This window comes from Sapajus apella, unplaced genomic scaffold (assembly GCF_009761245.1).
Source record: "Sapajus apella isolate SASKATOON/1434 unplaced genomic scaffold, GSC_monkey_1.0 scaffold121, whole genome shotgun sequence".
Lineage (NCBI taxonomy): Eukaryota > Metazoa > Chordata > Mammalia > Primates > Cebidae > Sapajus > Sapajus apella.
Window position 1 is genome coordinate 2462292 of NW_022437061.1, and position 21465 is coordinate 2483756.

A 21465-nucleotide genomic window follows, 5' to 3' on the forward strand; every position below is an offset into this window, starting at 1 on the left:
CATATTTATCACTTTATTAAAAATATAACTAATTTTTAAGAAAAGGTTAAATAAAGTTGTAGTTTACCAGGGCATTCTAAAAAAAAAAAAAAAAAAAACAGAGGAACAACTTGTAATAAGAAAAAGGAATAACTTGTTAGAAGACATGGCAGGGAACAGCACAACTTGTCCAGCCTGTTTGGAGGGTGAGTGGGGTGCGGACTGTGATAGATGAGGAGGCTGGCAAACAAGTAGGCAACAAAAGGCCTACATGCCATGTTAGTTGGGATTCTGTTATGCAGCTAAGTTGAGACCACTGAAAAGTTTTAACTGAGAAGCAACATAATCATCTTTTTTTTTTTCCATTTTGAAAAAGCTACTGTAATATCAGCATGGGTGATTCAGATACACCTAAACCAAGAGGGTAGCACTGGGTATGCAGAAAAAGAAAGGCTTATAAGGGATAGCCACAAATAAAATATGAAAGACCTGGTGACTGAGATAGTGTAGGAAGTGAAAAAAGGAGTCTGGGATGACCCCAGAGTTTGCCGCTCAGATAACTGACTGGGTTGTGGTACCAATCACAAAGATATAAGGTATACAGAAGAGAAACAGTATGGGCATAGAGAAAAATTCAGTTTGGGTCACTGAGTCTGAGGTGACTGTGGCTCGCCTAGAAGGCAGTAGATGAGGTATAGATTCAGAAATTTGGAGCAAAGCCAAGCTACAGGTTCTATTTTGGGGAATAATGGAAAACAAACTGGAATTTAATTCCATGAGAATGGACCTCTCAAAAAAAGGCAATGTGAAAAGAAAGGGCTGGTTAAGGGCAGAATTCTGAAAAATCCAGTGAAATAAGAACATTAAAAGGAATGTACATTATTAAAATAATCATCTTTATCAGGGAAAGCATGAATTGTATTTTAAAGAAAATGAAGGAAAATATGATAGCTGTAGAAAACATAGTAAGATATTCACTCAAAAAGATCATAGGTTATGTTAAAATTTAGAATTATTAGAACTGAAAGTATGGAAATTTCCCAAAAACTAATTCTCAACTCCCCAGAAATCATCCCCTGGGAAAGTTCATCAAGCCCATATTTAAATTTTCAGTACAGAAATTTCAATCTCTTCCAAAACATGCCATTTCAAGGAGACCATTTGTCTATTCTTTCAATCATGATCATTCATTCATTCATTCAAAAAAATATTAACAGATTTTTCTAAAGCTCTATAAATGCTTCTTTATATTGAGCTGGTTTTTGCCTTCCTGTTATTTTACTCTGCTTCTTAGAATCACCTAAAATAAGTCTAATCTCTCTTTTCCATGACAGATTCTCACATATTTGAAGCCAGCTGTTAAGTCCGCATGAAAGAATTTTACTTCTTCAGGCTAAACAACCTGGTTCCTTCAATCATATTTTATAATATCATCAAGACCCCTCATAAACTTTGTCATCCTGTCCTAAATGCATTGTCAAAATAAAATGCCATCCCACATAGTCTGGCCAAGACAGAATAAAGTGGGGCTTTCAGGCCCCACACTGGGAATTTCCCATAACATACCAGCCCTTTTTGCCTATCGCATGAATACTGGGGTTTTATTTTCCTTACCATAAAATGAAGCTCCTCTGTTTTTTATACTGCTTGGAAAGAAATGTATTTGTGGCTTTTTTTTTTTTTTTCTCATTACTGTAGTTCTGTTTTGTTGCATTTTTTTCACCATAAAAAAATGGTTTTTACACTTTTTCCTTTCAAATGTTTTTGTGTCAGATTTCATCTATCATTCAAATATTTTACAATCTTTTTGTTGTCTGATGCTTTCATTCAACCTATTGTCCATACCTCCCTGTCTATATGACCTGAAGAATTTCTCAGGTATATTAAATCTTTAAAAATAATAATAAAATGATGTTAACTGCACTTGCTAAGTCACTAGAAATTAGTGCCTATTTCTGGGGATAGTTTTTAAATATTGACTCCACTCACAAAATTAAAGACAAAAGGAAAAGAAATCCAATTCTACTTCAGTGAACCAAGGCTCCATTTATTTTTTGTGCACTTTGAGATTCTCAAGTTAAAAATTACAGAATGTATTAAAAGTATTATCCCCATCAGTCAGCATGGGGAATGAAGTCAATGTAAACAATATGAGCATTCAAAAAGAGGCAGCCTGACAAGGAGCATGACACGCTGTCTCAAAGTCACTGCTAATGCTGAAGTAAGTAGTACACCAGCTGGGTCAACTATTTAAAAAGATCATATATGACCAATTTAAACAGTCATGTACGTTGTATTTGCCTCGTCTCTGAGCTGAATTTTCCATTTTTAAAGCCAAGCGCATTTTGTATTTTAAAAATAAATATAATATCACAAAATGTCTGTTCATTTCTATTCTGATGATTTAGGATATCTTCCTAGATACATTGCAAAATTCTACTCATGTATACTAAATCCAGTGATTTCTTGCCATATCGTATCATTTAAGATTGGAATCACATTCCATGTCTCATTAGAAAATCCAGCTTTAAGCCAAATAAGAATTTATCAACCTATGAACATAAGCAGGAATTAGAAGACTATTTGATAGTCACACCTCTATAATTTTATTTATTTATTTACTTATTTATTTATTTTTGTTCAAATGGAGTCTCGCTCTGTTGCCCAGGCTGGAGTACAATGGCGAGAGCTCAGTTCACGGCAACCTCTGCCTCCCAAATTCAAGTGATTCCCCCTGTCTCACCATCCCAAGTAGCTGTAATTACAGGTGCCTGCCACCATGCGCAGCTATCTTTTTGTATTTTTATTAGAGATGGGGTTTCACCATATTGGCCAGGCTGATCTTGAACTCCTGACCTCAGGTGATCCACCCAACTTGGCCTCCCAGAGTGTTGGGATTGCAGGCGTGATCCACTGCACTCCGTCTAACTTTGTTTATATTAAAGAGAAGCAGTACAGATTAATGGAGAAAATGCAGCTTTGGAGTCAAATGGAGCTGATTTTGAATCCTGGATCTACCCTTTAAGCATGAGATTTATAATTATGATTGAGTTACTCAGCCACTGAGCTTCAGGGTCCTCTTCTGTAAACTGAGGACTATAATACCTAACTTACACAACCATGGTAATAATTTAGCTGTGTGCTTAAAAGAAGGTAGAGGGAAAAGATTATGAATTTTTAACCTAGGTAATGCCTTGCAAAGGGCAAGCACTCAAAAAATAGTAGATGTAAGTGACCAGAAGTAAAAGAAGAAAAATTTAAATGACCCTGGTAAAAAACTAGATTCTCATCCTCATAAGTGGATATTAACAAATTTCTACATTTATGGTGTGATTTCACTCTGTACAAAATATGTTTATGATATAAACTACAAAAGATGAATACACATATACATGCATACATTCTACAATATCCTTTTTTGCATGTACTTGATGAGACAAAAGTATATCTCTGTCTCTCTGAATGTTGTTTCTTTCTAATTTTTGAAAGGAATTTGAAGTTAATATGCCTCAGCTAATTAATAGAAATATGGCATCTTCTACATGCCCAGTTCTTTGTATTTTCAGTACAGTTCTGCCAGTGACTCAGCATACGATTTATGTCAGTTGGGGTTACTGATTCAGTTGGTTGGTGAAATGTTTCAGTAATAGAAATACAGCTGATAAAATCAGATCATAGGTAGTAACAACTAAAAGTCAAGTAAATTAAAAATCATATCTCTAATAAAAAAATAAGCTTATTTAAATCAACTCTAGGAGTAAAAGCTGTTAGCAACTTGCTTATTACATCTTCACTGTCAAGAAGAAAAATAGGATCTTAAATATGCATACTATATGTGGAGTGATTTCTGAGTCCAAAAAGATACCCCGTAATGTGGAGTTGGAAAAAAAAATAGGGAGTGAAAATCATGTTTAACACTGGGTTTGTGGTTAGCTGAGACAAAAACTATGAAATGAGTGAAGTGTGACAGTGATCTTCTTTATGTTAACTCCTTTTCTACCTTTTCTTCTTCTTGTCTTTTGCCCTCCTATAAACCATTATCCTCATTCTGCTTTTACATGGCCCCAAGGAGAACATAATTCTTGAACAGATTTTTCTTTCTAAATGTATTTGCTTTCAAAGCAGATCTTCAATGAGAGAAATTATTTAACTCAAATGAAACACTTTAAAATCTAGAGAGCTTCAACCTGGGTCTCCTAGAAAACAGAAACTGATACGCAGACGAAAGGATTATCACTTTATTTGGGAAGTACAAGCTTGGGGCAGTGAGAATAAGGAAGAAAGAAAGTGAAGCAAAGAAAGAGACAAAACAGTAAAATGTGTGCATCTGTCACGCAGGGTGCAGTTCCAAAGTGAGATGCAGAGATACACAGAAATTTGCTCAGGTAGCATGTTCACCAGTATGTAGGCCACATTAATGATTCAAGAAAAAGACCCATACCTTGAAGGAGTCCACTGCCCAGGGGCGGGGAGGGGGGAAAGAAAAAAGGAAGAATGTAATGTATCAGACCCAATCACTTTAATCACCAATTGCCCCCTGGGCAAAATTCACCCTACTGAGTGCTAACTCCCTCAATTCTGACCCCTTGGTGACTGAAAGGCCAGATCGTATGCCCCGGGATGGACATGGTGCTTTATCCAAGTCTCAAAGTGGAGCAACCTGGCATGGGGAGGAGCTGACCCAGAGGCAATGAAGGTCGTTGAAAGACTCTTAGGAGGTGCACAATATTTGTATCACAACACAGTGATCAATTTGGGCATCAGAACATCTCCTGGAGAACAATTTTCCAGGACAAAGAGGGATTTTCCAAGTCCTTTTAAATCACCTCACCTGGAAAACTGACTATTCTCTAAAACTGAAAGACAGGCTTCTGAGTTTTCAGGGCCAGCGTGAGAAGCAGAGACAGGAGCAAGGAAAAAGGAAGAGGGTCTTTACAAATAGTGCATGTTCATTCAAATTCAGAAAAGTAAAATATGAACTTCTTCCTCCAATGTAAAACATTATTCTGAATGGTAGAAATAATATCTTGGTGTTTAGGGAAGGCTAAAAGTGATGGGTAATACAATTTTTTAACTCATAAAAGTACTTCACAATCTTATATTTTTAAAGCCCAGGTTGGAAAGTAATTTAGCAACCTGTCATATACAAACTAATTCATATATCTGAAAACTGTCAACACCACAATAATGGCTTTGCCAAAAAAAAAATCAACCTTTTTTTCTACTATTACCATTATTAAATATGTGACAAATTGACTGAATGACTAAATTGAATCAGAACCCCAAAATAACCTTAAGCTAGTTTCTCAGAAATCATCAGTTGTCAAAACTTGACTTTTTGATTCCCATTCCTTTATGATAAGGTCAAACTGGGCAGTTAGACATTGTGACAATTTGAATGAAAAGTTTTGGGCTCACTGAATTTCCATAGTAGTTCAAAGAGAGGAGGTGAAGGAACCAAGGAAAAAATGACAATTCGTTTTCAAGAAGGATTATCCAAGTGCAAAGTGAGGTGAAATTGTGGCATTGGTTTCCGAATCCAGGGATAACATGGTCTCTGACCCATGAAGGAATAGCCATCAAAGTTGAATAATGGCAAAGAAAATAACATAAGATTTCAGAGTAGATGCTTACCCAACCTGAAAAAGCCCCAGAATTTAAACCCTTTAAATGAGTTAAAGTAAGCCAACACAACTTAGCAACAGATTTGTTATCATCTTTATCAATAAAATCATTTGCAGAAGCTAGAAATATAAAGAAAGAAAGATTAGACAGAATATATTACGTATCAGGTATTTAGAAGACAAATTGTACTGGAATTCCAAAAAAGAGGTAATGTGTTAACCTGGAGAAATGAAAAAGGAAAAGTTTCACAGAAGAACTTAGAAACTGAGGACCAAAGGAAATGACATAGAAATGAGCTTTGTGTCTCTGGGAGACAATAAGCAAAGGTATTCAGCTGGAGTGACGAATTATACAAAATGTATTAAGAAACAAGGGCCTTTTGATGTGTTTGGTGTGACTATGAAATAATTCCATTGATTTCCTTGTGTGGCCTATGAAAAGAAGGCTCACTAAGAAATAGTCACACCACAGATTGCCAGTTGAAGCCTCTCAATGCCTGCTCACCACATTCTGAAAGACAGATTCCCAGTTAAGAATCTGACTAGTCTAGAAAACCACACACTAGGTACTTAACAGTGAGGAAAACTGTTGTGTAGAAATCACCAGGAACGAGGTGTATATTCTATGTTACGTTTCTGCAAAGGCAAATGGAAGTGGAAGTGAGGTTTATTATTTTCTGTGTGGTCTCGTCTCACATCTCAACCAAACTTACAATCACTCTTCTGACCCTCCATTAAATGATGATTGTCATTTACCTAAAAATGAGCAGGGATTTTCAGAAGTCTTCTATCACAGAATGGCAATGTTACAAATAACTCTCTCCTGATGCAACAATATTTGAAATTTTTGTCAATGTCATTTACCTATTATAGTTGTGCTTCATTTTTCCCCTTCATAGTAAGATCTCAATCATTCTTATTTTGATAGATGGTAAGATATGAAATATGCAATGTATTTAATGCAAAAACTAAGCCTGGGGCATGGGATTGATGCTATATTCCAAGACGAGGACCATAAGAGAACACAGTTAACTGAATTCAGTTTTGGGGGAAAAACTCAACTGTCTTTTTAAAAATTCTTCATTATTGGTTTCCCAGGTTCCAAGTGGCCTGTGTCTTTTGTCCTTCCCAGGGAAGTCTACTGAGAGCTTCTTATTTTGAAATTCAGTCTTCCAACCTCAAAAACATTGCCAAAGTGCGGTAATATCATCCTGTATTCATAAGGACATAAGAAAACTGGGTGTTCATGGCCCAGTCCCTACCTCACCTTAAGAATCACCTTTATACAACTCCATATATGTACCATCCAGACCACGTGTGTGTACAGATAGGGGAAGCTCACCACATCCTAGGGCAGCTGGCTCCACTTTTGCCAAAGCTCCATCTGGGAAAACATCTCCCCCAAATTAAGGTAAGTGCTGCTTTCCTGGAATTTTAGTTCACTAATGTAAGCTGTGTTCTCTGAACTATACAAGAAAACTTTGGTTGAAAAAAATTTTTACATATTTGAAGTTGACTCTCATAAACCCATTCTTGTCTCTTTTCCACCTATTATTTCTATTATCTCAGTCATGTATGTGTGTGTGTGTGTGTGTGTGTGTGTGTGTGTGTGTGTGTCTTCAGTTACCAACAATCTCTTGTCCCTTGTCTTTCAAGAGCACTAATAAGCCAGGCACGGTGACTCAAGCCTGTAATCCCAGCACTTTGGGAGGCCGAGGCGGGTGGATCACGAGGTCAAGAGATCGAGACCATCCTGGTCAACACGGTGAAACCCCGTCTCTACTAAAAATACAAAAAATTAGCTGGGCATGGTGGCGCGTGCCTGTAATCCCAGCTACTCAGGAGGCTGAGGCAGGAGAAATGCCTGAACCCAGGAGGCGGAGGTTGCGGTGAGCCGAGATCGCGCCATTGCACTCCAGCCTGGGTAACAAGAGCGAAACTCTGTCCCAAAAAAAAGAGCACTAATAATTTCCTCATAGCTCCCTCAAGAATGGCCTTTCCTTAGCCTCATCCTCCTTCATGTCCACATTAGAGTATTTGACATGGCTGATGCTCCCAAATCTTCCATCCAAAATCCACCCCCATTCTTGGCCTCCTAACTTCTCCTCTTCTTTTTACTCAACTTTGCCAGCTCTTTTTTGACTCCCACACCATAAATATGTGTGCCACAAATACTCTACCTCTGTCCTCTTTTTATTTTCTCTTTTTTTTGTCATCATAAAATACATATAACAAAAAAATTATCTTAACCTTTTTGAATGTAGTGTTAAATACATCCATACATATTGTGCAACCATCACCACCAAGCATCTCCAGAATTCTTTTCATCTTGCTAAACTAAAATTCTATACCCATTAAACAAACTCTATACCCATGAAACTGCCCACTTGCCTCTCCTCCCAGCCCCCATTGGGCTTTCTGTCTCTATGACTTTGTCTCAGTCATAGAGATGACCAAAAAAGTCAAAGTCACTTTATTTTTGTAATGTCACGTAATCTCACAAAACATCCATGGAATCAATATTTGAACACATATTTACTAGGATTTATTGTGTGCCAGGCATTGTGCTAGACCTTGAAATTATAATCAGTGAAATTTTTCAGGTATATTTCCAGCCCTATTTTCTTTTTCTTAAGTTCAAGGGTACATGTGCAGGATGTGCAGGTTTGTTACACAGATAAACTTGTGCCATGGTGGTTTGCTGCACATGTCATCCCATCACTTAGGTATTAAGCCCAACATCCATTAGCTAATCTTCCTGATGCTCTCCCTCCTTTTCAATGGGCCCCAGTGTGTGTTGTTAACCCCATGTGTTCTCATCATTCAGTTCCCACTTATAAGTGAAAACAATGGTGTTTTATTTTCTTTTCCTGCATTAGTTTGCTGAAGATAATGGCTTCCAACTCTATTCATATCTGTGCAAAGGACATGATCTCATTCCTTTTTATGACTGCATAGTATTCCATGATGTATATGTACTGTATTATATGTACTGTATTTTCTTTATCCAGTCTATCACTGATGGACATTTACATTGATTCTATATCATTGCTATTGTGAATACTCCTACGCCGAACATATGCATGCATGTATCTTCATAGTAGAACAATTTATCTTACTTTGGGTATATACCCAATAATGGGATTACTGGGTTAAATGGTAATTCTGCCTCTAGGTCTTTGAGGGATAGCCACACCGTCTTCTACAATGGTTGAACTAGTTTACACACCCAACAGTGTAAAGGCATTCCTTTTTCTATACAATTGCACCAGATAATTTACTCTCATTCTGCAGGTTGTCTGTTCATAATAGTTTCTACTGCTGTCCAGAAGCTCTTTAGTTTAATCAGATCCCATTTGTCAATTTTTGCTTTTGTTATAATTGCTTTTGGTGTTTTTTGTCATGAAATATTTGTCCATGTCTATGTCCTGAATGGTATTTCCTAGATTTTCTACTAGGGTTTTTATGGTGTTAGGTCTTATGTTTAAATCTTTAATTCACTGGAGTTAATTTTTATATAAGGTGTAAGGAAGGGATCCAGTTTCAGCTTTGTGCACATGGCTAGCCAGTTTTCCCAGCACCATTTATTAAATAGGGAATCCTTTTTCCATTGCTTGTTTTTGTCAGGTGTATCAAAGATCGGATAGTTGTAGATGTGTGGCATTGCTTCTGAGGCCTCTGTTCTGTTCCATTGGTCTATATATCTGTTTTGGTACCAGTACCATGTTGTTTTGATTACTGTAGCCTTGTAGTATAGTTTGAAGTCAAGTAGTATGATGCCTCCAGCTTTGTTTTTGTTTGTTTGTTTTTGTTTTTGTTTTGCTTAGGATTGTCTTGGCCATGCAGGCTCTTTTTTGGTTCCATATGAAATTTAAGGTGGTTTTTTCCAGTTGTGAAGAAGTTCAATGGTATTTTGATGGGGATAGCACTGAATCTATAAATCATTATTGTGAACATAGCAGTGTGGCTATGTTCACAATTATGTCTGGAAAGGCTAGCCATCTTGAGCAGTATAAAACATATCAATTTTAATCAAGTTGCTTTCCACTTAAATTGGACTTCAGAGCGTTTTTTGACCAACTTATGTTTGATTATTTGCAGATCCAGTATCAGCTGGGGTCTGACACAGCTTCAGATCAGTGAGCGTAAAAACAGGACAGGGTAGGGTTGAAAACACATGTGGAGTCATAAAGATCACAATTTGAGTACTAGGCATATACTATGTTTTAGGGAAGCTACGGAATCTTTCACAGTATTAATTCCCACATCTGTAAAGTTTTTTTTTTTTTTTTTTTTCCCCAGGTGCTGTTGTTACTCTAAGATGGACCTGGAGGACCTCCTGGTTATGAGCCATCTCCAACATAAGAAAGCCTGGCAATACATGATTAGGAAACAGGGGAAAAGAAACATGAAACAAACCAGCCAACCACTCATCTGGACCTTATGCAAAAGGTGGGCCCGTTTGTCCCCAAGCTGTAGGGGATAGGTAAAAGGAAGTCTAGATATCTTCAGAGTATTTTAACAAATTCCTCAGATAGGAGACCATATAATATTTTAAGCCTATTTTGTAACAAAAAGCATGAATTTGTCTAAATTACAAAATCCCCTGCCTCCAATTCCTAGGATATCCTGCAGAGATAGAACTAGATCAAGAATTCAGGATTCTGACTAATCCCTTCATTTGGAAATCATGTTTTTATCCAGGCAATATTTCCTTCAAAACTGCACAAAATTAACCCTTTGAGATATTTGGGTCTACTTACTGCTACACAAAAAAAATAACTATTAATTTGTTTACTTTTAAATTCTTCTCCCATTTTTTCCTTCACCACTACCAAGGAAGTATTGTCACTATTAGTGAATCTTCCCCAAATCACTCCAGCTTGTAATACATTCTCCTTTTCTGAGATCATATTTAATCTGTACTATGTAATTTAAACTTTCTTAAGGATTAAACTATTATACAATGTTTCATTTGGAATGAACATTTTTATCCTATGTAAGTCTTTCTAGAAAGACAATGGCTTACATTTAGACTTTTCTCATTAATGTTTAACAGTTTTAGACACACTGTAAACAGTATTAGAAATACTTTAAAATAGTAAAATGTAAAATAGTAAAAACGTTTAGGTCTGTCTTCCTATCACATGTTTAGTAACAACAATAGTACTTTTCATCAACCTGCTTACTACTGTGCCATGAGCAAAAGAGTTATGCATTTGGATAACTTAATGTTTTGCTGATGGCAATGGTTAATAATCAACTTTCAGAAAGAAATCTCATACCAGGTCAGCCTATTTGGCAAAACCAGAGTCAGCTGCCATCTCAGCAAAGAGCTGTGTATCAAAAGTAAGTCATTGTTAGCAAATCTGAAGACTGAAGATAGGATACAAAGAGTTCTGGGAGAAAGCAAAAGCTTCCTACATTTTGATTACCAAGCTAGAAGGACTTTCTGGACTATCCCCACTCAGATTCATTCATTCAACAAATATTTACTGAGCACCTACTATACATAGGCACTGCACTATAACTGTGAACAATCTCTGCCATCATGGAGCTTACATTTCAATGAAACAATTCAAAGCGCTTTTGAAAGTGTGGCCTTGGTGGGCAAATTCCTGCCCTATTTTCCTTTCCTTGCTTCCAATGGTGACTATTATGGCAGTTTCCTTTAATTGAAGTACAAACTTACCACTCCATTGGCTTAATAAACACTGATTCCTATTCTTTTTTTTTTTAGGCAAATACCTATGAAATAATTGAAAAGTTATCTGACTATTCACAAAGTTAAAATAGTAATAATACATTGAATATTACCTGCCAATTATTCTTCTAAAATCTTTTCCTGTATTGTCTCATTTTATCCTCAAAATAATTCTGTGTCTCTGAATGTTAGTTACTTTTAATAACATTCTATAGGTGAGAGAATTACACGAAAGGAGTTTAAGTTACTTTCTCAATGTTACAAAGCAACCATTATAGAATAACAATATTTATGCATGGCTATCTGTTCTTAAGCATCTGAAAAAAATTATTTTGCCCTAAGAAAACTTTTCTAAAATAATGCATTTTTCATTTTCTTGTATATGGAAACAACTTTTGACATTGCATCATCATCCATTCTTCTAAAGTGACACTTTTATTTCTTTTTAATTAAGGCAATTATTTATATAATTCAAATAAATCTGACAGCCCCATCTTAATAAAATTCCCTAAAATATTAAAATTACCTTCTAAATATTTTACTTTCCTAGTGCAGTCTAACTTTTGTGTCTGATATCAATGCTAGGCAAGTACAGTAAAGCTCTTCATTGCATAAAATTAGGATCAAAATTGGCAGGTGAAGAAGAATTTGTAGAGGCATTCATTTTTTCAGAAGTAGATACAGATTTTACTTTTGCAGCTTTATTTTTTACAGTTATTCCTTTCTAACAAAACCAGTCAAAATAAAACTTTTTTGAGGATTTTTATCAATTACCTATTTTATAACTGGTGGGAGCAGGAATTTAAGAAATGAAGGCAACAGAAAGTCTTCCCATTAATTAGTAGAGCCTGATGACATTCGGGAAGTATACAGAATCAAAATGTCAAAAAAAAGTTTAAGATGTATTGATAACAATTAATGATTCATCCTATGCTTTCCTACTGGCTATTATAATACACATGCTTATCTAGGAATTCTATGTTTTGGGCACATGTTAAGTGCTTTACATAGTAATGCATTTAACTCACATAATTTCATTCGTCCTATTACTATTAGCTTTTACAGGTGAGGAAATGGGCCAAGTAGGTTTAAGAGACTTTCTGAAGTTTCAGAGCCAGCAAGTCATAGCACCAGGGGGCCATGACTTGCACTAAAGGTCTGTTTCAGAGTCTACAGGCTTGACCATTATATGACCCTGCCTCAGGATATGCTCTTTTTACCCATTTTCAGTAATTGCCATGTGGGTCCTACCAGGGAGACTATGAGGCAATGTCACCCCTTCTCCATCTGCCCAAAGGAGCATCGCCTAGGTGATGGTGCTTTAAGCAGACTGGAGAATATACAGGAGTCACCCACAAGTTCAAGGATAGAATCAGACTAGCATGCCCAGAGTGACACCAGACACAGGCCAAATTAAAGCACCTGATCTGTCCAATTCCAACTGAACATTATCAGCCAGGCTGCCCTGGCCCTGAGCTAAAGGAAGACAGGGTTTCCTGGAAGCAAGGAAGAGCCAGGAGTTCAAGAATCCTAGGCATAGCCAGAGCCAGGGATGGCACAGATGTATGGGTAGGCCGTAGGCAAAGCAAAGGTGTAGGAGACAACTAGGATGAGCTTACATACTTTTTAAATAAGTCAAAAGAACTGGTTTCCAGTATTGGTTTTTCTTGTTACATGCAATGCAACATCTCTGCACTTCAGTGTCCTATCTCTCCCTAGATAGGATATTCTTCACTTGAATGTCCTATCTAATTCACTCCCTACCTAATTCAGCAACAAATATTTACCTGCTATGATCTCTTGAGACCAGGAGTTTAATATCAGCCTGACCAAATGGCAAAATCCTGTCTCTTCAAAAAAATACAAAAATTAACCAGGCGTGGTGGTGAATGCCTGTCATCCCAGCTACTCAAGAGGCTGAGACAGGAGAGTTGCTTGAACCCTGGAGGTGAAGGTTGCAGTGAGCTGAGGTCATGCCACTGCACCCCAGCCTGAGTAAAAGAGCAAGACTTCATCTCAAACAAACAAACAAACAAACAAAAACAGTAGAAAAATATGAGCCCTTTTTCGAAAATCTCATTTTTTTGAGAAAGTAATATTAAATGGCTCAGGATTTCTACTGACTTAGAAAATGCCTTTAAACAGTTTTAGAAAATAAAACCAAATTAATGCATATAAAGAATATCAATAACGCATGAACAAATAACTTTATTTATATTAAATGTGTTTGTACTATATAACCTGCTTATGGTATACCTTCTTTTTCTATCTCCAACCCCACTTCTGTCTTTGTAAAATTTCCCAAAGAAAGTAGTACATAATTTGCATATATTTGAATGGAAATTATGCTGTAAAGATCCATCTACTAAATGCCAGATGTATTTAAGGAGCATCTACATTTATAGTAGACATAAGCCATTCCTAATTTAAATCACATGTTATTTTGTTTAATTTTTGAAAAGAATGTGACAGTGAAAAGGGCATCCTCATCTAATGAGGCCTCTTCATTTTACAAATGAGAAAAATAATGCCCAGAAAGTTGTAACTTACAGACATTTCAGAGTCATGAAATGGCAGAGCTGGAACCAGGGCTCATGTCTGCTCAATGCCTATTCTCATTGCATTTCCACCATCACACACACACACTACTGCCTCATGCATCATATTCCATTTTTTTCCAAAAAGTAATTAGAGCATGTGACATAATTTAGAAAGGGGACTTAAAAGTAAAGTGTGTATGACAGAAATAGGACCATTTAATGGAAACAATGATGCCAACAAATTACATCCTTTAGCATTTTGCAAGAAGTAGAGTTTTAAGGGACTCTCGAGACCAAATTTGATTTCCCAAGCCAATCATTTAACAGGGTGGTTGTACATTTAGGTTATCTTGAGTTTATAATAGCACCGGATTCGAGTTTTGCTTTTTGTTTTTCATTTCTGTCTTTTGACAGGTTTAGAGATGAAAGTACTGTGGGATAGCAAAGGGGAAAGAATGTCCATCAACCTTAAATAGTCATGTCTACTATGACATTTCTGCTAAAACATCGCCCTAATTTAGGTCCCAATTAGCTCATGCCCAGATTATACCTATGAGACAATCAGGTTTTCTGGCCCACAGGCCCCCTCCCCTCTTCCCATATTGCACCTCACTGCAAGATTTACCACCTTTAAATCATTGTTTGCATCATATTACTTCCTTGTCAAGCCCTGTGATGGTGTGTGTTTAATTGCTTATTGCATCTTGTTCAAATATTTTAATCTTGCTTTTTTCGTTCTTCATAATCTGTCTGCCTCTCAGAAATTCTACTCTTTCCAGTAAAGCATGCTCATTCACATCACCAATCCTTTACTAAATGCTTTCTCCCTTTTCTCTGTTCCCTCTTTCCTCTCTGCTATTGCAAACTCTACCCAAGCCTCAAGGCATGCATCCATGTCCTCCATTCAGCCTTTCCTCACTATTCCAGCCCTCACTGATGAGCTCTCTCTCCCTTTTCTGATTTCATGAATGTTTCCACAGGTTACACTGCTGGGCTTGCATTTCCAAATTCAGCGTAAGTTCTCAGGCAGGAATCATGTTTTATCTTAGGAATCTCATGAGCCCTCTCCCCACCTCCATTCCTACAAACCTCAGCACCTTGGTGATTATGGCAGATTTTCAGTGAATACTTTGGCTGCTGGACAGTCCAGAGAGGTGGAGGAAGAGAATGCCAGCTACATGCATGCAATGCTGGCAAAAGCATCAGTACTATTTCTAGGGTTAAGTCTCAACCCCACTGCTCTTCTTCATGAATGTGAACATTCACTCTACCACTAAATTGTTACTGACTCCTTCCTCTTCAGGGTTTGTTAAGTAAGTTTCTTTTCTCTAACTTTGATCCTAAGTCTGATCCACCTTCACCCAACTTCACTGTACCTAAATGAAAGTTTTCATTTAGGGTCCCCCTCTTTTTCCTCCATAAGAGAAATTTCCATTCTTTTTCATTTGTAGTGTCCCCAGCCTTGAAGACACGATTGATATCGTGGTGGCACTTCAGCTATGTGTGGTAGACTCTCCTCCTACTACATAAATGCTGCAAACCTAGATGTGTCTATAGCCCAGCTAAGATTAGAAAATGTCACTGGTTTCCCTTCCCTTCCCTGCCCGGCAAAATGACCATGATGCAGAGGGTATACTTTGAGATGTTGGGATCTTTTCTAGCTAAGAGCCTTCTCATTACCTTCCTGCGGTGGAGAGCGAGGGGGGAGCTCTGCTTCCAGTTCTGAAGTTCCAGTTCTGCTCTTGGAGTGCTGACTCCTAAGGAGGCAGGAGAGGCCCCCTGGAGGGTTCTAGGCATCCCGCTACTCCTCTTCCCGCGGGCATTCCCTAACGCCAGGTGATCACACCTTAAGTCAGAGTTCCCGTTCTTCTGTCTCCTGCAGGATATGCTTCTTGGTCTATAAACCCACGTGAGCTTCTTTAATGGATTTTCTGGCTCCTGCCGCCCGCCCCTCGCTCGCGGACACAGCGCCTCACCCCGGGGGACACCCCGCCAGCGCCGCCAGGCCCTCTGCTGTGCGCACAAGGCAGCCGCTGGCGACCTGCGCTCAGGACTGGCAACGGGGCCGCGGAATCGCTTCCGCCCTGGGGCCTCCTCACGCACCAGGGACAGCCTCCAACAGGTGCAGCCCCAGGTGTCCAATTGCCGGATCCTTAACCTAGTGCTCTCCCAGACTTCAAAGTTCTCCGACCCGCCCTCCCAGCCCAAACGCGCCCTCCTGTCCAGATGCCAGCGCCGTTCAGGGTTCACCCTCCCCACGACTCCAGCCCCAGACCTTCCTCCTGGTCTCCAGTTCCCAGCACGGCCACTTACCCAGGGCAAGGGCCAGGAGCAGTGGCAGGGAGCTGGCGCCGCTACCCGGGGCGGCCGGGTCCATCAACCCCGCTCTGCGGGGCCAGCAGCCCCTAGATAAGTCTCCCTCCTTCTTCGACCCCTTCCAGGGCCTCGGGCGCCAGAGAGGGTGCCTGGAAACTAATCCCAGAGCCAGAAGGAAACGAAACTAGTTCCCAGGCTGGCACCCTGGCTACAGGGCAGGGAAACACCCAGGGCGGGCGGCCCGCCGGCTCGGTGAATGTCGCCGGGAGGAGGGAGCCTCCTATTTATCCCCGCTCCTCCTGCACACACCCCGCCGAAGAGACGCAGAACTTGGTCCTGGGAGCCTCCACGCTGCTCCCACCCAAATTGCCCCACACCCAGGGACATATTCGGACTGCCCTCGGACCAGCTCACCACTCCCCCTGCTGGGTCGCACCTGACTGTTCGTTTCCCTCCCCCTTAGGACGTAAACAAGGTAGGGAGATGTGAAGAATCCGCGTGGAGGGGTGTTGGGTGTGCACGTGGGGCCTGCAGGCTGACCTAAACCCTTGGAAGTCACCGAGGAAGAGTCAGAGACCCAACGTGTTCTGGAATTCCGACTCCCTTATTTCAGAGGATTGCAAGTGTCATGGAGAGACCAGAGCCACCATTCATTGTGGTTGACTTCAGGCATTTGATAATGCAGGCAATTTCAAAAGAGTCATTGTTGCCTTTAGAAGTCTTGATGCCATAGCGAAACCTCATCTCTACAAAAAATACAAAAAACAAACAAACAAAAAAAAGCTGGTCATGGTGGTGTGCACCTGCAGTCCCATTTACTCCCTGAGGCTGAGGCAGGGAGATGGCTTACGCCTGGAAGGTGGAGGTTGCCACAAGCCTAGATCGTGCCGCTTCACTCCAGCCTGGGCGCAAGAGTGAGACACTGTCTCAAAACAACAAGGATAGTCAAAATAAAATAAATAAATAGAAAAAAAAAAGAAAAGAAAAAAGTCTTCAAGTTAGTGTCTTCGCTAGTGTCTGTGTGCATTGTCTTCTAATAATTTGTGAAATTTGGGGTCACGAGGATCTACTTTAGAAATTTCATTTGTATTTCTATTTACTCATTTACTAATTTATTCAGTATATTTTCGTTTAATTGCACTAAGCAATTTCTGGAACAGAAAGACATCCTCACAGTTTTCAGAGAAAGAAAGCAGTATCCAATTTTACCTTATGTGGTTACATATTTGCCTCTAAGATAACCAAAACGTACAGCCATTTTTTGCTGATCTGTTTTCCTCATATAAGAATTATATGGGTAATTATGCCTCTCAGTGCAGAAGTTTTATTTCTATAGCATCCAAAAGTCGGATAAACCTTATTTTACATATGAAATGTAGTTTGGGTGTCTGCCTCTTCCTCCCCATCCTATTGTTTAAATTACATAAATTATTATGCACTCTTCTCCCACAAATGACATTTCATTTCAAAACTAATTCAAATTATTTTACTGCCCCAGGCAGCTGATATATCCAGTGAAATAAAAATCAGCTTTTAATTTTCAGAATCCCATTCTAGCCCCACATGACAGCTCATAAAACATTGGTAGAGAGGGCAGAAATGAGGTTTAGAGAAACCCAAAGTTACAAGATGGAAGGTTATTTCACCCCACCTAAAAAGAGCAGAAGCACTGGAAGCAAATGGATTTTGGCAAAATCGCCCTCCCTCTCAACACTTCCACTCTGCCTTTTTCCTTTCTGATGTTCTCTCCATCTCAGCATTAGTGCCACTTACTCTTAAAGTATCTCTTACTCTAAGATGGCATTCAGCCTAGCCAACAGCTGTTCTCTTAGCCCCAACAGAATGCTACAATTTTGTTTTTCTTTTTCATAGATCCAAAAAAAAAAGCAAGTCCTAAACAAAAAGTATTACATGTTCGTTGAGCATTGGACAATTCCGGGACTTGGTGTAAGTATTCATCACCCATGCCATTCAAGTGGTAAATTAACTTTTTCAGGCCACTAGAATACAAAGTGGTGTAATTTAATATACTACATGGGACAGATAAATTAATAACCTTCCCTGAGGGCTTTATTTACTGCCATAAATCAAATAAATGCTCCCAAGACTATGCCTTCCAAATTTTCTGACACTGTTTTTCCCAGCCTTCAAAGTTCTCCAACCCGCCCTGCCAGCCCAAGTGCACCCTCTTGTCCAGATGCCAGCTCGGTTCAGGGTTCACCCTCCCTGCAACTCCAGCCCCAGACTTTCCTCCTGGTCTCCAGTTCTCAGCACAGCCACTTACCCAGGGCAAGGGCCAGGTTGACACCGGATATCCAATCTCTTCAAGGCTAAGAGACTTTTCCTTTCTTCTTTTTTTGTCTCTTTTTTCACATTCTTTCTCTCTCCTTCCTCCCCTTCTTTTCTCTCCTTCTCCTCCTTCTTTTTCTCCTTCCCCCTCCACCCCTCTCTCTCAAGCCATTTGCTTATGGGGAAAGGTAAATCTGGAATACAATTATTAAGTTTGGAAGAGCGGAAGGTAACAATTGATTTTCTCGGGTCCTCAGTCATGTAACTGAGTTGCATCTCAATACTTTAGTTTATAAGCTGAGCTGCTACTAAGAGAAGAGTAGACCAAAGCTACAAGGTAGACCAGGGCCACAAGGTGAAACGTGTATCTCCAGTAACCCAAAGCTAGGAATTGCTTGAGTGGTGTTTTTCCTGTGCCAGCTGTAGGCAGGTATAACCAGTCCTCCCAAATCTGGTATGAGGCTTAAGTAGATTCCTTTGGAGGGCCTTTAGGCATCAACCTTTTCCTCTTCCCACACAGAGCAGCCCGCAGCTGGGACAGTCCTCCCCCTCTTCTAGACAGGACAAAATAAACTTGTAGTTATTTATGGGGCACAATACATCAACAGACACACGTGGTGATGGAAAGGAAAATTTCTGAATGAATTTTTTTCTAGGTCATTATTCTCCAAATTAAGACTTTAAGGCATTCAGTAACATAGAAAGATTTCCTAAAGACCATTAACCTTATTTAATTTAATAAGAGTGGGTGAATGAAAATGATGAAAGACATTTTAAAAATTGTAATTTTTATAGTAATGATAAACATCATGCGTTGTAGATTGTTAAAAATTAGTGGTACAGTTATATAGAGAGAACTTTCAAATATTTTATTTAAAACTACTAAATTGGTCTCTAAAAACATATTAATGAAAAATCACTGCTCAAAAGCTGCATTCAGGTAATTTTATTTTACAATCTAATTGTTCTGAGGGAGACAGTTTTTTTCTTTTTTTTTTTTTTTTCCCTGCCTACTTTCTTGCATCTTCCTCTTCAGTCTAGGGGATCCACTTTTTATATGTATATCTCAATGTGTTTGACTCAATCTCTTTTAAATGGCAGCTTAACATATGTTAACCTCAAAAATAATTGTCTCTGTGACATTATACCTCTTAGTTTCTGTTCACCATGATGATCTTTTTCTTTGATCATACTGAAACATACTTCAAAAATAAACTTCTGATTTAAAAAAATTCTGGGCTTTTGTGCTGGCTCTAGTTGAAGGCTAAGTGAGCAAGCACCTATATGTTCCTAGACGTCTCTTCTTAATGTGCTTGCCACAGTGGCTTCATCTCTTCCTACCTGGCCCCAGACTCTTATCAAGGTAGACATTCCTCTAGGTGGGACAACAGAGCTGGAATATTATGTACAATTGGTGATGGAATCTGTTCAGCCTGTTTAGTTTGGATCTGTGTCACTCAGTGGCTGAACCCCAAACTACTTACCTTTCTGAACCTTAACTTCCTCATTGATAAAATGTGATGGTAATGACTTTCACAGGTTTTTATGATTCCCCATAATATGTATCTCCAAAGAAAAATGCTGGCATATTAGAAACTGTTCAGTGAATTGTAGTTGGTAGTAGCAGTAGCGGTAGTATTGGTAGAGATGGGTGTCTCACTACGTGGCTTGTCTCAAACACCGGGCCTCAAGTAATCCTTCCTCCTCAGCCTCTCAATATGCTGGTATTACAGGCATGAGCCACCACTTTCCACTGATAGTTGTTATGTCATTATAAAATTTTACATGGTACATAGCGAGAACCAGTAGGAACAAGCATCCTTACTAACCATCTCTTACTAATAGTTGAGATAGAGAGAAAGAAAAGCACAGAGCAACACTCTGCTGGGAAAGTAACACTGAGCTAAAATTCCACGGATTTGGTACAATTTTTGCCTCTTCTTATACCCTTAGACCTCTCTAAGCACCTTCTCCATTCTTTTTATTTCTCCTTCCTCCTTCAATTCTCTTTAGAGACCACAACAGTATTTAACCCAGGATAAAAAAAATGTGTTGAATATAAACAAAGTTCTGTGATTTGAAGGCCTAAATAAATGAGCTACCTAGTTTTGCGAAATGCAAAGAAAGAAATTCATCTATTAAGTCAAAAATGAATGTGGTGGTGGTAGTGTTGTTGTTGTTATTGTTGTTGTTGTTGTTGTTGTTGTTGAGACAAAGTCTCTTTCTGTGCCCAGGCTGAAGTACAGTGATGCAATCTCTGCTCACTGCAACCTCCACCTCCTGGGTTCAAGCGATTCTCCTGCCTCAGCCTCCCAAGTAGCTGGGATTACAGATGTGCATCACCACGGCCAGCTAATTTTTGTATTTTTAGTAAAGATTGGGTTTCACCACGTTGGCCAGGCTGATCTTGAACTCCAGACCTCAGGTGATCCACTCACCTTGGTCTCCCAAAGTGCTGGGATTGATTACAGGTATGAGCCACCATGCCTAGCCAAAAAACAAATGTTTAGTGAGTTTACAACAAAGTAACAATGCTTTACATGATCATTCTCCCTCCCCCCCTCAACTCCTTGGTTAGGAGAAATGGTGACAGGAGGAAGTAAGAAATGAGGAGCAGCAAAGCTGGAGAAGAGAGGGGGCTTAACTTTAAAGAAGTCTTTCATAGGTGCAGAATGGTATCTTAAAGGAGTAAAAAAGAAAAAGGTAAAATCTACCTTTTGTATCATCTTAGTTTCTCACCCTCCCTTTGTCTTAAGGTGACATCAATATACATGTTATTAACCTCAAAATAATTTAATGGTCCTTATGATTCCCCCAAACAATTCAATTATATCTTTAGTCTAACAATCCTTGGAATTTAAGTTTTTTTCAGAGATAACTACATGTCTTCCTTTAATGATACATTTACATTGCTTTCATATTTCTCATAGTGTAATTTTTTCTGAAATATGTATTTAGCCCTGTAATATATACCTGCCATCTGTCTATAAATACAGCATTCTTAAAATGCTAA

The 21465-nt window shown here is 38.9% G+C and overlaps 1 protein-coding gene across 2 annotated transcripts in view; it reads right to left on the bottom strand.

Moving 5' to 3' along the window:
• BTC (betacellulin) overlaps positions 1-16611 on the bottom strand; it is a 47193-nt gene extending 30582 nt beyond the window's left edge. The window contains exon 1 of one of the 2 annotated variants that reach the window (XM_032261017.1): positions 16161-16611. In XM_032261017.1, coding sequence (XP_032116908.1) covers positions 16161-16224 — 64 coding nt within the window. In that variant the 5' untranslated portion in view covers positions 16225-16611. The remainder of the gene's footprint in view (positions 1-16160) is intronic. The other variant, XM_032261016.1, reaches the window with a different exon arrangement.
• Positions 16612-21465: the final 4854 nt, after the last annotated feature.